This window comes from Leptidea sinapis, chromosome 10 (genome assembly GCF_905404315.1).
Source record: "Leptidea sinapis chromosome 10, ilLepSina1.1, whole genome shotgun sequence".
NCBI classification, from domain to species: Eukaryota; Metazoa; Arthropoda; class Insecta; order Lepidoptera; family Pieridae; genus Leptidea; species Leptidea sinapis.
In genome coordinates this window covers 8316492-8337931 of record NC_066274.1, presented here as the reverse complement: position 1 = coordinate 8337931, position 21440 = coordinate 8316492, and the positions used below count along the sequence as shown (strand labels likewise).

The window sequence follows — 21440 nt, the reverse complement described above, 5'->3', positions numbered from 1 at the left end:
GACTGGTTATCAGGTATTATCTAAATTAATCTATAAAATCTTAACAAATAAAACTACCTATGATATATTCCCATGGTTTATGGTATAAGGCGACTAACCAAGTATTTTAAGAGGTGGTGAGAGATGGGACTACCCATCTCTCACCACCTCTTAAAATACTTGAGTACTAACTCTAGTCTTTCGATCACGGGCTTGACGGTTTTAAAGGTGCGCAGACCGGTATAAATATTTTATTAAACTCGCTTTATATAATATGGTGATTTATATTGTATATGCTTCCAAACTCGTGTTAATTACGCCATCAAAAAAAACTCCCAATATCTTTGTCAACATCGTGCATGTTTTTTTTTCAATTGCGAGAGTACTATTATTTAAAATTTGTATTGCATCTGTGTTTAAGGATGCAGTTTCAATGGGACACGGCTGATATTTCTACGCCATACTAGGATTATCTTTAAATAAAAATCTTAGCATTTTCGTAATAGTCAAATCAATAATTAAAGGCACTTTGAAGACAAATAACAAATTCAGTAAAATCAGTTAGCGACCCGATTGTAGGATATATAACCATTCAATATTATTGAATTTGATTAATATTCTTCACATTATTATTTATCATATTAAAGTATTTTATTTATTTATTTAGTAGGAAGCCCACGTTGTAATCAATGTGTTGTCTTATGGTAAATTTACACATTATTAACTTATATTATCTAACATCGTATATACTACTTACGGGTGACTCGACATGCAATTAATTAAATTACAAGTACTCAATAACAATATTGTAGATATTACAATTTATTGACTAAATAAATGCTTATTTTTGTAGCCTTTTGACGTAAAACTTCGAGGTATGCAACCCACCAAAAACTAAAACAAGCTTTATACAAGAGGTGTATAATCTACTTCAAATTCCTTCTGCGAGTCAATAAAAAAAGTCTAAATGTATGGTGGGACATATACTTAGTAAAAACGAAACGTCTAAATAAATGAAATAATATCGAAGTTTAATTAATTAATTAATTATTATGTATGTATTGTCGTACAAAAAATAATAATAAGTGAGGTAAGTGACACAATCAGATTGTCTACACTTTTTACATTCCGAGAACTTGGGCTTATACATAAAAACTGGTTTCACAGGAATTACAAGTGGACATTTTTTTTTTAAATTTCGTAGAATAACAGTCAAATACGACCACACCACACTGTAGCTTGTATATTTATTTGCGAATTGACAAAAATATTTTTGAACTGTATAAATTTAAGTATTAACCTAAGCGTTTCTCAAGTTAAACAATTTCAATATTAAATAGTTCAACTTAGATTAATTTAAGTTATCACTTGAACTGTAGGGCGCCATGAGACGCACACATTTTTTTTATAATATAGGTACTGTGCAATAAGAGACTTATACATGTATCCAATGTTGCGTTAAAAGCTATCGGTAGAGAATTTTAGGTGTGATTTTGAAGAAAATACCCATGTCTAAAATCTGAATATAAACTAACACAAATTTGCTCGTATATTAATGCAATGTTGTGTAAATATTTCAAAGGGATCGTTGGGGTACCCTAGGAAAGTTGCGATTTTAAAAATGATTTTTATAGGTTTTTTTTAATTATAGATAGACAATATTATAATTTTTTTCTTATATAATATTTAACAATTTAAGTGTCTTGAATTGCATGAAAAAATATATATTATATAAATGAACTACATATATACGAACTCTTCAGATCGTTTCGTTTTATTTTTAGTATCAAGGTCCGTGCTTGATAATTTGACATTTAGTCATTTCAATTTAGTAATACAAAAATGGACAAACCGGACTATATCATAAAACAATACAAACCATCACTCTTAGAATTACTAAGAGTTCTCTCATTTGAAACTATCTACGCAAAATCGAATCCATGCTCCGAAAAGAATTCTCCACGCAGCCCCCCCACATGCAAAGAATCTCCAGATACATATGGAGACACTAAAAATTGTGAATGTGGTACAAGAGATGGATCCAAAACGGGTGATCGAGGAAAAACGGGGGCTGGAGTTACAGGTTCCAGAGCTAGGCAAGATTGCCACAGACAAAAAGATCCCGACGAATTGCCTACAAGCGCTGCTAATCCTGGGCTGTTGCGACACATTCATAACGCTGCTCGCTACAGATTACCACAGTGTTTCGAGGGGGCTTGTGTTTCTGTTAAGCAAAGATCAACCAATAATTGGATCTTAGGCCACTCGATGTTATTCAGCTCCGTTTCACCAGGTGGCTATAAGATGTTGATATCCTATTTAGACAAGGAGAAGCCATCCAGTATGCCGTACTTTGTAATGGAGGCAGCACCAGGTGGACAAATGAGTTGTGAGACGAGAGTCGGACCATCGCAGGGCACTCGAGCAACTGTTGTTGCTCAAATAGCTGAAGGAGAGCTCTATAGTTTCGAGGGCATATTGGATGCATATTTTAATAGTTTCACAACTTCTGTTATTGCAGTAAATCGAGAATTCATAGCTCTTCATTATCTTCAGGTATATTATATATTAACTATATATATTAACCAAATTTAACTTGTTTCTATTTTACCCGAGATACAGTTGATGTATAAAATTAAGTTGTTGTAGCTTGTAAAGGTAGCCTTGTCGAAATATTAAAGGTCCTATCTTATGAGTTGATGCAAAATTGTAGTTATTCATCTCTTATTACAGAAATTTTTAAGTTTAAATAACAGTTATAGCGCTTGTAATTTTCCCTGTTTCATTTACTTTGTCACTTAAAGAAACTTTTATATAGTTACATTCCTAGTTGATCTGTTTCAGGCCATCACTGACCGGTTTTCGTTGGGAGCAGAGATAGTGGCCCGAGGTAATACTGCAGAGCTGAGTTCTGCTTCAGGAGCCGGTCGATGGACTACGGATGAGCATACCGTGAGCGCTACGCTTGGAAACCGAGGACTGGATGTTTGCTACGCGAGAGTGGTTAAGCCTTTCTTGACAGTTGCTGCGATGTTGGAGGTGACATTGTTATTTAATTTCTCAAATTATCTTTATATTAGCAATATTAGACGCGAATGGGTTTCTCGGTCTGGTTTAAAACGACTCGAAGTACTTTTCAATTTGTTTGCAAAAGAAGCTGCAGGTATCTACTCAACTCTATAAAGATAGATATCAGAATAGATGAATGAAAATATATTTGAAATATAAGTAGAATAATATATCGGTGAAATATTAATAATGAATAAATTTATTTATTTAGCTTTAGAAAAATTCATGTTTGTTGTTTAAGTACAAACAGATTTTCTTTTATATGTATTTATTAACTAAGAAAATTATTACCGCATTTTTCATTTTTAACAACTGCGTCTATAACAGACAGGTTTCTAGAGTTCGACGTGATTCCTGCCTTTTATATGAAACTTTATCCGTGTAAAATACGACAAGCCGTCGAAATGCGGTCAGCCCTAAAATTGTCTGTAGCAGTGGATCTTTTTCGTATTATCTATGGTGTATTAGTAACTACTCTATTATTAATTAGTTACTTTTAAATATGTTTTAGTCATAAAAAATTACTACATTCATTAGTAGGTAATAATCGAAATTTAATCTGTAGCATACAGTACATTATATATTATATCTGTAGGTAAAGTTACAAAAATCCATAACAAATGTGTGACTACTTTAGACGAAATTTGTTTAAATTATGCAGTATCTATTGTTTATGTTATTTAACAAAGAGCTAGCTTGTTTCAATACAAAAGCGTCGACATACATTTTTATAAACAAAACCCAAACACTTGACGAGCAACAAATTATATTATTATTCTTTGGTAAGTCGGGCATTGAATGGTCAACATGCGTCATTCTATTTCAGGTCGGTTTTTCGATACGCCGAGCGGTTGCTATGCTTACGTAGTACTTGTAATATTATATATTCTTTGGTAGTAGTAACTCGGACAATGAATGGTCAACATGCATCATTCTATTTCAGGTCGGTTTTTCGATACGCCGAGCGGTTGCTACGCTTGCGTAGTACTTGTAATATTATATATTCTTTGGTAGTAGTAATTCGGACAATGAATGGTCAACATGCGTCATTCTGTTTCAGGTCGGTTTTTCGATACGCCAAGCGGTTGCTACGCTCGCGTAGTACTAGTAATATTATTATATATTCTTTGGTAGTAGTAACTCGGACAATGAATGGTCAACATGCGTCATTCTGTTTCAGGTCGGTTTTTCGATACGCCGAGCGGTTGCTACGCTCGCGTACGAATGGCGTACCGACGACTGGACGGTCCGCGGTTCGGCAGACTCCGACGGACTGGTGGGCGCGACGCTACAGCGAGCGCTGGGCGGACAGCGAGCCCAACTCGCTTGCGCCATCTCCGCGCTGCTCAACCATCCCAATGACAAATTTAGACTCGGCTTTGGTATCACCGCTGCTATTAAATAACATCGATAACAATAGCCATACAGTCGATATATTTTAACGTCATTTGACTGCGTTTTGTTAGCGTCAACTTCATTGTTAGGCATTTCAAGATTCGGCACAACACCCAAAACCGAATCTATCGAATTAAGATCTTCTACAAATATTTTGCTTAAATGTTGCAATGGTATTTCCGTGTACGATAATTATTAGTCCTGTTCATAGGTGATTGTTTTGAGATAGAATTTATATTTTGTATATACTCGTATAGGTTTTACATATTATTTATTTAGATATAATATATGCTTACACGGTGTGCACATGCTCAGTATTGCTATTAAAACAATTATTGCACAGTTTGTCATTAAACATCTTTTATAATAGTATGGTTGTATTATTGTATTTTCCTCCACAATTTAGCAAATAAATAGGTATATATTCGTCTTCTAGAATACAAAGTCATATATCTTCTCGATGTATGACTTTGAATGCGATAAATTATAAAGCAAATGTTGGTAAGGTAAAGCGGAAGGTTCTCTAGTTACGGATACATTTTATATCAGCGTTTAATGACAAGATGTTATCTATCCATAGTTATGTCCAATATAGCTATAGTCTAATGCTTTATGTCAATAGGTTATTGAAATGTAAGTAAGCGTAAAAGAATAGATTTGTCTACCTCTAGTAAGTTAAAGTAAGGATAGATAGGTTATTGAAAACGGCTGCTATTCAACGACGATCGGTGGTAAACTACAATAGAGCCAGGTATTCTTGATACGTTGTCCTGGGGTCGTGGCAATAAGAGATGTGAAACCTTTGTTCACTTCTCTAGCTTTATTGGATGCATGTATTCAGGCACGGATGCAATCTGTATTAATTATGATTATGAAGAGAAATATTTTCTTATTCACAAACCTATTAATATTTGTGAAGCAATGATTATTATCGGTCTATTTGAGGGACAAAAGATAATGTGTTTTATGTAAATAGGTGGGTATCTATCATCAAGATTTTTCGCAGCGCATGCCTTGTTAACAATTTTCGTAGTATTCTCCAGTTTTCTCACAATATACGTACTTGATGCACTATCTCTCACTGATAATAAAGCCTTATAAAAAAGAAAACAAAAATTTTTAATTGGCCCATTACAAACAAACACGAAAAAACATTTTTTTCCATTAATTTTAGATACTTAAATAAAGATCTCAGTAAGAATAGATATATTTAAATCGCTTTTTAACAATCTGAAGCCGTATTCTAAAAAAAATATAATATATATAAACATACCTCTGGTGTATAAACGGTGGTAGCCCACTATTAGTTCACTAGACTCAATGTAAATGCGTGCATAAGTGATACATCATGAATGTAACGATAATGCAGGCGCGCATTATTCTTCAGCGTTCGGAACCCACATTAGTGATGATCAGATAGTGATGGCGTAAGGCGCATGCGCGAAGACAAGGCGGAGCCTCTTAGCCGCCTTCGTCAACCCAACGCGCGATTTACAAGGCTAAGACATTAAGAATACCGTTGCTATTGCAATGATGTGTAGCAAAGTGCGGTTAGTAGGCGTGCGAACCGCCTTCACTGCAGTGTGCTCCTTAGACCGTGTCGAACCATGACCGCATGTCGGGACCCGTGCCTGAGGCACTAAGCATTACAGTAATGGTTATGGAGCGGCTGGCGGACTTCGTCAGCAAGTCTCTGGAAGGTGGTGAAGCACCCACGCCACCGACCGACGGAGGTGATGTGGACGATGTTGATGAAGAGGTGGATATCACGGCGCTGGAAGAGAAAGCACCGCCGGTAAAGAGACCTCGGAATTGGCTGGTGTCTCCTGTACCTGTGCAGCATTACAGGCGAGAGGATGACGACGATGACCATAAACACGGTGAGTTATAACTTCATCTACATTAGTGCAAAATAATATCTTCGTAATGTTAATCTTAGCCATTGATTAAAGTCTAGCTTCTTAAAATAAGAGATATACAGTGTGGCGCTAAAATGACGACAAATGAACGCACTTAACTTTAATCATAAAAAAATTCAAAACAAAAACATAATTCACCTAAATAAATTTATTATTAATTAATTTTCCATAACATCATTTTGGAGCATCCTGTAAGTAATCTAGTAGCCACCAGCTAGCGTAGGCACTGACACCTACTTCTTCCACGTCGCGACGTAGCCGTCAGAACTCGTATGTGAGTAGTGTAGTAGCGCCCACGTAAGGGTGATTAAAATTCTTTATATTATGATTATTAGATAGGTATTTAGAATACTTTTAACTATTAATGTTCACATGACATACTTAGTAGTATTCTTTAATTTATTCCATTATTTTCAAATATCACTTATATTAAAAAAAAAATTTAGTTATTAATAATCATGAAATTCATTTTGTGCAACATGAATATTACTGTACTTACTGTACTTTGTTTAATTATAACGCTTTAAACTTCATACGCCACTTTTGAAAATACTTTTGTGATACTTTGTTAAATCTGTTCGGAACTTACGATTGACGATAAGTTTTCCACTTTAATAACTTGTTCTTTTATTTTTATTTATTGTACTTCGCAACTCGACTAGTAATAAAATAATAAGTATTTCAGAAACAATGTTAACCCTTCACGATGACAACGCTCTTGTAATACCTCTGGTATTGCAAGATAGAATGAGTGAATCACACTTATCATCAGCCCTACAAGCTCTTTAGTCATCCCTACCCATAGAAAATAATGTCTGTTTAATTTAAAATAATGTTAAATAATCAATTTCCCTGAAGAAATTTGCAATCTACATTAATTTTTTTTTAAATATTTGTTAAACAGAAAGTTTTAGAAAAAGATTATTATACAATTAAAGATTATATAACAGATAAAAGTGCATGGGATTAAAGCAATATGAATAATTTTAATGTCTGCATATTTATAATTAATAAGCTGTAGGTATGTTTTATTCTATTATTTGTATATTTTCTTATGACTTCAAAAAGTGATGCATTATCCAATCCTATTTTCAGAAATAAGCTATTTGAATTTGTCTCTTATCTAAAATTTGGTATTTGTCATATTATTATGACAACTCAGAAGCGTTGATACATTGCTAAAGTAGCGGAATGGATAAAAAAAAGGACGTCGATAAAAATTGTAATAATTTAGAGTAAAATAACGAGGGAAAGTCGAGCGTTACCTACCTCTTAAGCACAGAGTAGTGATAGCAATTTTATAGAACAATAAGAAACCCTAAACTAAAGCTACAAAGCTACTTTCAGTGTATGTAAGGAGTTGCTGCTACATAAAAAGATGCCAGAAAAGAAAAAAACGCTACGAAAGACAGCGACACCTGGAAGACGACGGTTCTGAAATTTCGGTTAAACGCGTTTTCTCAGATATGAGATCCTTCCAGGCTAGATCAGTTACCTATAAATATATAATATGTTTCATCCAAAGGCGAATGGCAGGTTTCAGTGGAAGTCTCGTACACCAAAAAAAAGTCGTGTTGAAACATGAAATATTTACATTTAATAGATCATTGTATAAGAATATGTGGTATTAATTTTCTTTTTTTTATAAAGTTGGGAGTCATAAGTTAAGTTTGTTTTTTAAAGAAGTTTTGGGGTTATGTTACGACCCCGTTTGCTTGACTTTTAGAGATCAATACCTACACAAATATTTGAAACAAAATCATTCTAATATACACACGTACAAACATATGTATATGTATAAATAAACGGTCAGATAAAAAAGCAAGAAACATAACTGAACCAAAAAATATATATATATACGCGTCGAATTGAGAAGCTTCCTTGTGCGATGTTTCCGGGACGATACGACATGGGTACCTTCAAAAAACGCGCGTACACCTTCTTTAAAGGCCGGCAACGCTCTTGTGATTCTTCTGGTGTTGCAAGAGAATGTGGGCGGCGGTGATCACTTAACACCAGGTCACCCGAACGCTCGTTTGTCCTCCTATTCCATAAAAAAGAAACCTGTTTTGAAGTCTGTTAAATGCTACCTACTGCTCAACTAGCAACAGCGGTTTTCTTCGTGTAAAAACACAATATTCTCATGTTCTAGGATACTTAAGAACTCCCACCAGGCAGTCTACTACTACTACATAATATACTACTTGCATATTTTGAATAACAAAAACAACTTTTCATTAAATGGTCTTTATTGAGACATATTTTACCTACATGTAGTATAGAAACGTATGGATAGCGGCGCCTTTTCAATCAACTACATTCTTAAAATAACGTCATCCAAGAAGTTAGCTGGTCGCGTCACTCCCTCATAGCGAGCATAGCCCAGGTACCAGATGATACTCATCACATGGGAGCAACACCCCACAGTTCTCAGCCCTACAATGCAGTTGCAATAATAACTAATTATTGCTTCTCTGCCACGATTACCTACTTCAGTTACAATAAAAACAAAGTATGTTTTTCCTGAAGAGTGGCGAGACTTTATATTTGCCCGAAGCAGCATTGGATTTATTCCCTGCAATCCAGGTATTTGGTCACGGCTCATTTCTAATGTGTAAATACCGTGAAACCTGAAATGTTCACCGAGATATGAACGCACCTGCTTTATTTGATAGGTGACACAAGCAAAAAGAATCAAGTCGGCCATAGTTTGAAGCAAATAATTGGAACTCTTCTGAGTGTATAAGTATGTTGGTCTGCGATTGTAATGGCTGGTTTTTGCTCTGACGGAAGATCAGGGTCCCCAAGAGTACCATCTGCAACAATTGAATTTTTTGCTGCCACTTGCTCTCTGCCACACGCACGATCGGCATTTTTGCTGCAATAGTTCAGATTCGACTCCACAATCACAGCACAAAATAAGACGTATTAACACAACACAGCGTCCTTTTCGCAAAATCAAAACAACGTAATAAGCGTCATTTCGCAAACTGTACAGTTTTTTGAATGAAGGAGCACAAACTCAACTCAACGTCGTTGGGAAGAGATGTAGTAATAAATAAGCCAATGTTTCAAAAAACACACAGTACTAGACATAAAAAGATAGACTAGCTAGTAAATAGAGTTTCACGTTTTTGTAAATGTGAAATTCAAATACCCTGATTTTCACTTTGAGTTGTTCTTTTTTTGGCTTTCAAGATTTAAAACAATCGATGGGCATCCCCGAAAAAGGTTGTAAAATAATTTAAAAAATGGCGTTCCGTTTCTGTTTGTAAATTGAGTTTTATTTAATTATTTCCTTCCCCCTACTTTGAAAAAATATTTGAAAAACTGAAAAAAGAGCCAGTTGCGAAATACTAAAGTTGGGAAAATATAAACCCAAAACATTTTTTCAATAGGGCGGCACACCAGCTGCCGTTCTCATTTCAAAAATCCGAGATACTTGAAATATATTTTGCACGCAAAAAATTGATCGTTTAAATATAAAAGTTTATACCTTATATTGCATACAGCACTGCTTCCATATTCTTTGTTATCTATTAAAAAATCTGAGAATTACCTACAGCTTCTTACATGTAGAACTGTAGTGGCTATAGTCTGTCAGTCGGGAGGGAAATCATAACAATTTATTTAATAAATTGATTTGATTGATGATTTAGTTTTTTGATATCATTAAAATCAGGAACACGTTGGTCAAAATCCTTGGAAACTTTAGTTACTTTAATTTTACACCCTAATATCTAATAACCATAATAATCGCTATCAGTCACAAGTTACCAATTGTCAACAATTTTTTCCAGAAGAAGTCGGAACATCCAATAACATACAAAAGTGAGGTAGAATCAAACTTTTCCTGTGTGATTATTTCATGTGGAATAATTTTAAAGACTGTAAAGTCAACCCTGGAGAATTATTGACTAGTCAATATCGAATCCTCATAGCCTGCTTCGAATGCGTGTGTGAAACACAAACAGCAAAGATAAACTCCATCCATGATCAATTAATGGTATAATTTTGAAATGCCCCAAGGATATGTGGTTCTAAATAAAGAGGAGAGAGTTCTTATCCTGCGCCAACATCATTGCTAAAGATGGTCTAGGTGTATACAGAAGCAAACCGAAAAGAAAAGACGCCAGTTGACTCTCCAATGATGTCAAACAAAAGCTCATAGAAAAGAAACACAACTTTAAGGTAAGACACAAAAGTGGATGAGGGCAAAAATTTATACAGCATAGCAAAAAATCGGCCAAACTGTTGCTTTACCCGGAAGCTGCTCAGCCAATGACACCCTGATCATCTGATTAGAAAATGCAGAAACGGACTATTCAAAATAGCCAAACAACTCAACAAATAAGCGGAAGATGTTAAACAAAAAAAGTACATCAACGCATGCGACACAACATCTGCAAATGTATGCGATAAAATTTACAACGGTTGGCAGGAACATTCTGAATCGGTTGTGACACGTTCTGAATGAGCAGCACGTAATGGTTATCTCTGTATGATTCCCTATATTGAGGTTATTCTACCATTTGTAGTGGAGAAGTCTATTTCTGGTATTTGAGATGGTAAAGCTACGGGTCCATATGCATATCCCGAAGAACTCTGGAAACTAACAGGCACAGCCGCCGTTGTATAGCTAACAAACTTTTTGAATCAAATTGTTTCGTCTGGGCGAATGCCCAATAGAGACAGTGCAATGATACCTTTCCACAATGAAGGAAGAACTGCTGAATTTAAATACTAAAGCCATCAAATTAACACCACACACCCTGAAGATATTGGAAAAGGAAAAAAATTGGTAAACTACATAATCAGAATCTGTAAAGACTAGAATAGAATATAGAATGATCGTTTTTTGGCGCTAATTAAGGAATTTTTGCTTTTGTGAATCCGCTCTAAGGAAATAACGTAATGACTGAAGTATGCAATTGTTGCAATGTAGAAACAGACCTTAACCTAACTTGGCAACCAGGGATCGAATAAGAGGCTGTCCGGAACATCATTGAGGCGTTCCTTGCATATTAGAACTTCGTCGAACCATAATGGTTCGATTTGATAGATATACTTCCTGATTCGTCTCATTATAAAAATATTTTAGATCTGCTGATGAAATTTTCAATTTAATGGGGGAATTCTTCCTCATTTCCTTAAACTTTTTCAACAACAAGAAATTGTAGACTTAGGTAGGGTTACATTTGTTTTAGTGGAATTGAAGAAGACAAATGGCCATCGGAATATCTTAGTAATATAAATTTCATGATTACATTAACCAATCAATTTAAAAGAGTTTTCTAGGCTTTCCTTAATGTTACTATACTACTTACCATGTTTTGACTTATTCCAATTGTCATAAGACGCATGTTTCTATACATTCCTACTCCTTAGATTCTATTGGCAAAATCGGAAAAATTATAGAAGAAATATTCCTCAGCAATCACAATAGGTTCAGTTGAGTTTGGATTTCTAGGTGGTCAGGATTAAAAGCTATTCAGCTTCAAACATTTTCCAAAGAGTTACGCGAGACAGACACCAGAGGGACGAGCGGTCGTCACTATTAATATCTTATAAAACCGATCCATTGCAAGTCTTCAAGGGTTGTGATAACTTTTCATATAAAAGAAAGTTTCTGATAAACTGTAACTGCCATAATGACAGCTGACGGTGAAATCCTAGTGCTGTAGCTATTTGGTCGAAAATATTACGTTGGCTGAAAGTTTTTGGACTTGCCAGTTGGAGTACACTAATTATAAAAAAAATCCTTTATTTGAAAATGGAATAGCAAGCGATTGCCAACTCCGCGGTCAGATGTTGTTCTGTACACACGTATTAAATTTTAAAAATCAGTTCAGGAGGAGTACGCTACATATATATATATACTAGCTGACCCGACAGACGTCGTTCTGTACATAATAAATAAATACTGATTTTATATGAATTTGTCAACGACGTTCTGAATTTGTCAATAATATTTCATAAAATCAAGAATTACTTTGTAAATATGCTTCCTGTTGTTATAATGAAATTGTTTCACAGCAGAACTGTCAAACCGTGCGCGTCACTAAATTCTCTCATAGAAAATATGTCCATACAAAACAAATATTGAAAATAAAAATAATTATGGGTCCCAAATCGAAATAAAAACTATCCTATCTCTCAAGTTGGACCAAACTGCACTCCATGAAGTAATCCCCATTAAAATGCGTTCATTGGTTTAGGAGTCCATCGCGGACAAACAACGTGTCACGTAATTTATATATATTAAGATATATATATACTTACATAAAGTTCGCTCGTTAGATGCAAAGCATAAATAATGACGACAAGCAAGCAGACGACAGAACTGCATCTCAATATCCGCGAGGACAATATAAATCACTAACTTTGTCCGACAATTAATCACTGTTCCGAAGTAAGTCGCTTAAGATGTCGAATGCCCCGGGGATGAAAGGGGAGAGTTGGTGCGAAGCTCTAGTACCGCCCACGCTTGGATAATCCAACCATTTACATAATTGCCGTATAAAAAGGAGAGCTTCCCAATTTGCTAAATGGCTTTAAACGACACTCTTAAATGTATCGTCCGTCTTGATGCGATCCCCGGGCAGCTTTCAAATTGCTTTGGTGATAGACCCTAGAGAATTCTTAATTGAATGATCAATTCGAAGATACGCATTATTATTATTAATAACTCATCATCACAATGGATGCCTTTTTGATGATCTATATCCAAATCAAATTCAAATATTTTATTCAAAATAGGATATGATATCACATAAAGTAAGTCATAAACTACCACCCATTCGAAAAAGCATGCCTCAGACCTGAGAAGAACTGGCGCAAGAAACTAAGCCGATTTATTATTTTTTTTACAATTCCTATCTGTGGTATCATTCAGAAAGTCATTTAGGTTGTAGTAAACGACACAAATGTTTTTAACAATTCTTTTAAATTTCGTGATTCATTTGTTCTGAATATTCTGGGATCTTGTTGTAAAAGCATATGGTACATTGCTCCACAAAAGACTGACTGACTCGACTAAGCCGAGTTGTAGGCATAATAAGTTTGTTTGTTCCTGGTGTTACCAATATGGTTGTGACAGTTTCTAGCAAATTCACTTACGTGCCTATGAACATACATAACATTATCAAGAATATATTGAGAGGCAAAAGATAAGATGTTTATATATTTAAATTTTGCTCTCAATGATTCTTTAAGACCTAGGTTATAAATAGCGCAAATAGCCCTCTTCTGCAACAATATCGAAATACCAAATACACTTCTTTCCTTTTCTCCATACTGTCTTTATCTCGATGTCATCGGATCCCACCATTTCCCAGCACTTCGGTGTCCAGCGACTCTTGCTCGTTCTCGGAATTTGACCCTCGCATATAGTTAATAAATAGGTACTTATAATATATATTGCACAGGATGCCGGCTACATTATGGGTACCACAACGGCGCCTATTTCTGCCGTGAAGCAATAATGTGTAAACATTATTGTGTTTCGGTCTGGAGGGCGCCGTAGCTAGTGAAATTATTGGTCAAAGGAGACTTATCATCTAATGTCTCCACGTGATGACGTTTTGGGGTTTTACAAAAATCTTGAGCGGCACTGCATTGTAATGGGCAAGCCGTACCAAGACCAATCAAAACAAAAAATCAGCTGAACGTCCTGCTTTTCTCGTCCCTAATTTTTATAAAAAAAAAAAATTGTTAAACACTTTACGACGTGTTCCGGTTAGTTACACTTTTGCAGGCCTTACCGCCTGTCTCCACCAACCAAAAATAGCTAACACCATTGGTCCCAAATAGCATTGATTAATAATCCCCACACCGCTGTGATAACTTTTGATGCTGTGTTTAAACTGCATCTAATAAAACGTGATCATATAAGTAATTGCGATGAAGTTGATCAAACTTTCTTCTGTAGAATATCTTCAATATATGGAAAGAATGCAGGTAGAAGAGTGTTGTTTACCGAGTGTGCAACGAATTTAATACAAATTTTAATAATTTAGATTTTAATTATAAATTATTTTACGTTTAAATTGAAAAGTAAATTAGCAATCATTTCTTTCGTTAAATTTTTTATTTCAAAATTTTATTATCACTACCCAGTTATAACCAAAATCTATTTTAATAATAAGTAAAGACATAAAACTATTTGGTTTCATTTTATAATTTTAATTGATAATAATATCAGTACCTATATGCACGTTTCCTTACTTTTATTTGTTTTTGTATCATATTTAACTTTTAGCGTGGAGTTGGCAACCATATTTTTTCAATTCTTTACATAATTTCCTTTGAAATTAAATAAAATTGATTAAAAAACAAATAGATGCATTTTATATCAGAAAATTATTTATTACATATGCTAAACAATGAACTATGTACGTCATTGATACTAAAATTAATTACAGGTAATTCCGGCCAATTTTTTATAGGCAAACTGTAGCGAATATTGCTAATTGCATTCTCCCTCAATATCATTTAAAATTAGTTTATATCAAAAGAACAGATACCTGCAGAATTGAGCAGTGGGATCCTGTACTTTAAGAGGAAACATTACAACTTTCTCGACTGTTCTCTCCTTGGTTTTTAACTCAAGATCAACATTATTTTAAAATAAGATCTGTGTCTCTCTGTTTTCCTTTTTTTGATATTATTGTTTTTGTAATAGCTAGAACACTTCAAAAAGTGCCTGAAACGGCGCAATCAAGCAGAGGCAATAAAAATCAAATAAATGGAAAACAGAATATTTCCTTAGAGTACGATTTCCAAAAAATCGTTAGGATTGTTTAATTTTTGAAGGAGATTGTCGGGGACGAAACTCGATTTTTACGATTTTTACACAAGATTTTTAGTCGCGTTAGCGGTATTTTCTTCTAGAATTATAGAGTTCGAAAACGGCCTCAGCTAATGTAAGAAACTTAAAGCCTTGTCCACACGCAACGAAAAACAACAAAGGTATTCCTTCTCTATTACTCACTTCACCACATATTTCTCTTTCGTTGTATTGCTTAAAAACCGTAAATATATCAGTGAGAGCAATATAAATATTCTGATTTTATTTAATATCGTAGTTTAAAATAAATTTGCAAAGTTTAAGTAAGTAATATTCTTACAGATCTATCAGATAAATCAAACGGAAGCATTAGTAACGGTGGCAGTAAGCAAAGACGCTCCCGAACCAACTTCACTCTGGAACAACTTGGAGAACTGGAGAGGCTATTCGACGAGACGCATTATCCTGATGCCTTCATGCGGGAAGAACTTAGTCAGAGACTTGGACTGAGTGAAGCTAGGGTTCAGGTTGGTAGCAACTTATTTATATGGCAACTCAATATTTTTGATGCCTGGGAGGAACCGTAGAGTGCACTTGGCATTTTCTGTGATTTGTCTAAGGCATTTGATTGTGTTATTATTTATGGCATAAAAAAACGAAATATATAAAATTTACCGCACCAAATGTCAAAAATGTTGAAGCAAGTGTTTTGTTAGATGAAGAGGTGATAAAACCGGTGGAATAAAATATATTTCTTGGCATTACTCTGGATTTCAAATAACAATGGGGCCCCATGTTGAAGGATTGGCGAACAGACTCTTCTGCAGCATACGCGGTTAAGAATATTAAACAATTAACTGACATTGATACGGCACGACTTGTATACTTTAGTTATTCCCATAGTATTATGTCCTATGGTATATTGCTATGGGGCAACGCTTCCGATATTAATACAAAATTTGTGCTGCAGATGACTGCTATACGCGCTATTTATAACGTAGGTCCTAACGAATCATTGAGAGCAAAATTAAAAGAAATTACCATCTTTCCTGTAGCTTAATCAGCACAAGCACACCAGGTGTTTGTGCTGCGTGTAGCGGCATATTCTGCGCGAAATAGAGACAATGATATGATTCAGTAGTAATGTATCACATACTACCTAAGTAGTATTTGTTACCTTTAAAATAATAAATTATCGTTAAGAAATGGACATTGTATACCAAAATATACCCGAAGCAAGTTTGGTTAGATAGAACTTGCACACAGGTATCCAATATTTATAGTAAAACTAGCTTTTACCCGCTACTTCGTGCGCATCCAATAGTTGCTTTTTTATTTTTTAATATAGTCACTATATAATGTAATTTTAATACTATTGCAAATAATACACTACAAACTGTTGTGGTTGATACATTTTTAAAAGAACTACAGAACTTTCAATCCCCCTTTTTGATCCCCAGGTCAGACAGGTCTAAATTTTAAAAACTCTAGAATAAATATTTATTTATTTCTTATCAAGTGCCTCAATAAAAATTTTGTGGTGTTATCTTCGATTAAGACGAAACTTCATACAAACTTCCACCCTCTAATTTAACCCCGCCAAGCCTTTTATTCGCGATAAAAGGTAGCTTATGTCCTTTCCGAAGCTATTGTACAATCTCTGTAATAAATTTCATCAAAATCGGTTCAGTGGTTTAGGCGTGAAAGCGTAATAAACAAACTTACATTCAAGTTTATAATATTAGTAGGGATTTGTGTAGTTATATTTTGATTATTTGTGGATGAATTCTCTCTCAACATAGACAAGAACTGACCAAAACTCCAGCAAATGCAGCAGTTTACCAGTGGGAGGCTCCTTTGCACAAAGGCGCCTATTTCTGCCGCGAAGCAGTAATGTGTAAACATTACCGTGTTTCGGTCTGAAGGGCACCGTAGCTAGTGAAATTATTGGGCAAATGAGACTTAAAATCTTATGTCTCAAGGTGACGAGCGCCATTGTAGTGCCGCTGAGAAAATTTGGGATTTTCAAGAATCCTGAGCGGCACTGCATTGTAATGGTATCAATTACCATCAGCTGAACTTCCTGCTCGTCTCGTCCCTTATTTTCATTAAAAAAAAAGTTACAGCAGTAAACTCTTGGTCACCAAAAATAGGGCCAGATTCTTAGAAGAGCTGACATCTCAGCAGAATTCATTAAGCCCTAATTTCACGAGTAATAAGGCTCATGTCTGTTGAAGACGCACACAAATATCAAAATGTTATGTATAAGCACGGACTAATAAAAAAAGAAGGACTCCGTGCCGTGATATTAACAAGTGAAGCACCTTTATGCTAGTGTGTGTGCGGTTACGGGGTATACCAGATACACAATTTTTTCTCCCTTAAATAATCATATATCCACTTATACTTTTCTGGTATTGTTTTTACACTTTTTCACAACGCACGACGGTATTTTTAAAATATTTTATTGCGACGCAAACTGTAGGCCGATTCACGTATATTCTAACCATCCAAAAATCGTTGTAGTTCAGAAGTCCTATTGAAACTTGGTCCTAAATTGGTATTCACGTACTGATTCGATAGGACGACAACTCAATAGGACTGAAACTCAGCGACTCATCGACGACTTGCGTGAGGACATTGCCAGTCTAATTCTACTATTCCTTTATTTTCTACCTTCTTCTTCTTCTTCTTTAAATATGTTTATTATTATATCAGTCTTTTGCTCACTCACTAGTTCTCAACCTAACAATAATTGAAGCCGTAGAGTGGTAAAAAGGTAAGGTATAATTATTTTTACACAGAAATTAATAGGCTGTAAATGAAAAGTCGTACCCAAAAGGTTGTAATAAAAAAAACCGGCGTACATCAAAGTCAAACTGGATTTTCGCCAAAGTGTAGGTAACTCTTTCTTGTCTCGTTTTGTTCGATTAAACAAAATGAGCTCGAAGAAGATTGTAACCGTGCGTCAGCTTGAAATACTACCTGAGCTATTTTAGTTCATTTCATAAAAGCTGTAATAAGTACCTACAATATTTAATAAATAATTAAGTAGGTATTTAATTAGTCCAATAACATAGGTAAAGGTAAATAAATACCTTCTCTTTATTCTATCTCTTCCATCCTGAGTAAGAGGAAAGTAAATATGTTTTTTGAATGACTCAACATCATTGAGTGCTTTAGTCACCTGTCGCACTGCTCTAGACTCTGTAGGTTGAGGTACTGAGTTGAAATTAATGTGACCAACAATGGTTTGGTAAGATCCTGTAGCATAAAATGCTAGTGCTATATATAATATACTACCTATAATGTAAAATGGCACATGATAATTTGATAATTGATTAAAGTCTTAAATATAGTAAATATCTAGTCAGATAATTAGGTAGATACCTACTAAGAACTTTCTTGGTAACTAACCAACCTAAATAGGAAACTAAGTATAGTATTACGCTTTCATGTAATTAGAGGAACGAGGTCTTCAGTAAGACCAAGGACTAAACCCTTGGTAAAGCGAAATGTTTTCACGAACTCCGTATCTCCGTATCATTTCGAAAGCAAAATATTTGTTGATCCTTATATTATTTCGGCGTCGACGTTCTCTTCGCCGGTCTTCCCTTCCGGAAAGATCCAAAAGTAGCCAAGACAAGCTGATATTCATGTTTATTTAATTCTTATTAACAAATTACATATTATAGGTAACTAAATTATTGTACATACATAAACTCATTTGAGTTTTACCGTGTACAATAAGGTCGTCGGAAGACATATAATATTATTTAAATTTAAAGTTTAATACTTAATTAACTTAAATTAAATTACTTGTTTTTAAAGAAAAATTAAACAACTTAAAACTAAATACAAATATTAATTATATGAAAAAACTTTCAACAGCCAACAACTGCAAATTACTAACTTCAGTTCGGCGACTTCTCAGACGTTCGATTTGACATTAAATCGTTTGTAAGCGATTGTAAAAAGATAGCAGAATACCACTGACACAACGATTGAAGTCCGTCTAGCTGACGTGAATACGCTTTAACGATTTTTGGATAGGATCGTTTCTCGAACGTGCGATTTAAATCACGTGAATACGAATCGTAGGTAAACGACAGATGTCGCTGCGATAACGCCCATGTAAAATTACGTGAATCGGGCCGCTGATCTGTCACAGACGATGACAAATCTCATAATGGCGGCCGATCGGCTTGTACAAGTATAAGTGCATGCGTGGGGCTATGTATTTACACGTTTACCGGCTTGTTTTGGTGCCTCACTGTTATGTAAGGTGACACGGAGTCTTTCTTATTTTACTCGTCCGTGTGTACAAGTAAGAATCTGTATATCACAGACCATTATTGAACACGCGACCCTTGATACTCATTACTAATGCACGTAATTACCTGTTACGGGCCAACAAGTGCCACTTTATGGCGATATATCCCGATTAGTACTCGATCGTGTTAACTGTTAGTAGGGGACGAAGCGGGCAAAACGTTTGACCCTTAACACTATTTCTTCACTTACGTCAATTTGTGCCGTTTCTCTCTTAATTGGTTTTTATTTTGTTAATCTATTTATTTTGGATTCACTTCGTATTTAGTCAGTTACATTGATTTTTACTTTATTTATTTATTGGTTTCCAAACAACATACATGTATTAATCATTACAAAATAACGCTAGTTTTAGTAAACCATGATTAACTTATTATACAACTTATTTTTAATACACTTAAGTAGTTTTTAGTCACCTTAAATGCAAATTAGAGTCACTGTTATTTTTATTGAATGATGTGTTCTCCTATTATTGGTAGTACATAAAAATGTTTAGATATAAGGCATGTGTTAGATGTAATTTAATATGTAGGTACAGCTGTTGGAGATCCATACAAATAAATAAACATATACGTTAATTAAATGGAAACACTATAATGATGGCGTGATATTTATATATACGCCATATATGAAGTTACGATCACGACTTAGGCAAATACATGTAACCGCATTGTAAACGTGTTAACTAATAAAGAAATATACATAAATTTAAAACACACGAACTAAAATTTTATCCTAAATATAATTATAACATACAATAAGCCAAAACTGATGCAAATTTCAAAATACATAAATATGAAGCACGTAAAGATCAGCTAAGTCTCTAACGGCCACTTTCAATAAACTATCTATCCTTAATTTAACTTACTAGAGGTACATAAATCTATCCTTTTACGCTTACTTACATTTCAATAACCTATCGACATAAAGCATTGGACTATGGATAGATAAGATCTTGTCTTAGTGACAAGATCAAAAGCAGTGATAGAAATGTATCCGTAACTAGAGATACGTTATTGAAAACGGTCGTAACTGGCGCAGTGTCGAAAAACTAGGCGTCAAAAACTATAAAGACTATTAGAAAACATATCAATATATATTCAATAACAAACATATATTCAAACGGAATGTCAAAGCACCAAAATGTATTTGATATCAACCATTTATTTTTAAAATATTAATCTTAAATAATTAATACGTCTTGATAGAGCCGCTTTCTGTTACGCATGACATAAGCCAGGTTTATAATTACTTTAGTGTGCGTGCCAATGTACATCTTACACTCGCGATAGGTCACTCTGTAAAAAATTAGTTGTCAAAACCATCTTTGCAAGATTTTTACAAACTACCTAGTTCTTTCTAAAAAAGTAGAATAGCACGAGGAATGATTTGAATGATTTTGCTTCATTAGGCCATAAATTATAACTTCTTGCGTGCAAACATAAGTACATACACACTTTTTTTTACATCGTAAAAGAACATTTACATAGCTTCATAGCCACGGACTAGTAAAAAAATAAGGACTCCGTGTCACCTTACATAACTGTGTAGAGAAATGTCATCGTCTGTGACAGATCACTTTGCGTCTCAATAAAATATTTTTAAAATGCCGTCGTGCGTTGTGAAAAAGTGTAAAAACGATACAATATAAGTATTTGTGGCCATATATGATTATTTAAGGGAGAAAAAATTGTGTAACTAGTATCCCCCGTAACCACACACACACTAGCATAACGGTGCTTCACTTGCGCTTCACTTAATATCACGGCGCGGAGTCCTTCCTTTTTTACTCGTCTGTGCTTCATAGCATATAGTTTGTGCGCGTACCATGGTACGCAATGCTTTCAGAAACCCGACAATCTGATCACGTATTAGTTTGCATATTGCAGTACACAATCACGATATACAGATTCAGTACGCTCAATGCTGCATACAATTTGTAGCTGTATGTATGGGGA

General features: G+C 34.6%; 2 protein-coding genes across 2 annotated transcripts in view; both read left to right on the top strand.

Annotated features, from left to right (window-relative positions):
* Window positions 1–1806: 1806 nt before the first annotated feature.
* On the top strand, window positions 1807–4150 carry LOC126966640 (mitochondrial import receptor subunit TOM40 homolog 1-like). Its single transcript, XM_050810801.1, has 3 exons — window positions 1807–2535; window positions 2824–3018; window positions 4109–4150. The coding sequence occupies exons 1-3, from the start codon at window positions 1822–1824 to the stop codon at window positions 4148–4150; spliced, it is 951 nt and encodes a 316-aa protein (XP_050666758.1). The 5' UTR covers window positions 1807–1821.
* Window positions 4151–6060: 1910 nt separating this feature from the next.
* The window catches only part of LOC126966610 (short stature homeobox protein 2-like), a 32396-nt gene continuing 17016 nt past the window's right edge, over window positions 6061–21440 (top strand). Inside the window, exons 1-2 of the mRNA XM_050810772.1 lie at window positions 6061–6323; window positions 15493–15677. Of these exons, the coding sequence (XP_050666729.1) occupies window positions 6098–6323; window positions 15493–15677 (411 nt within the window). The 5' untranslated portion in view covers window positions 6061–6097. The remainder of the gene's footprint in view (window positions 6324–15492; window positions 15678–21440) is intronic.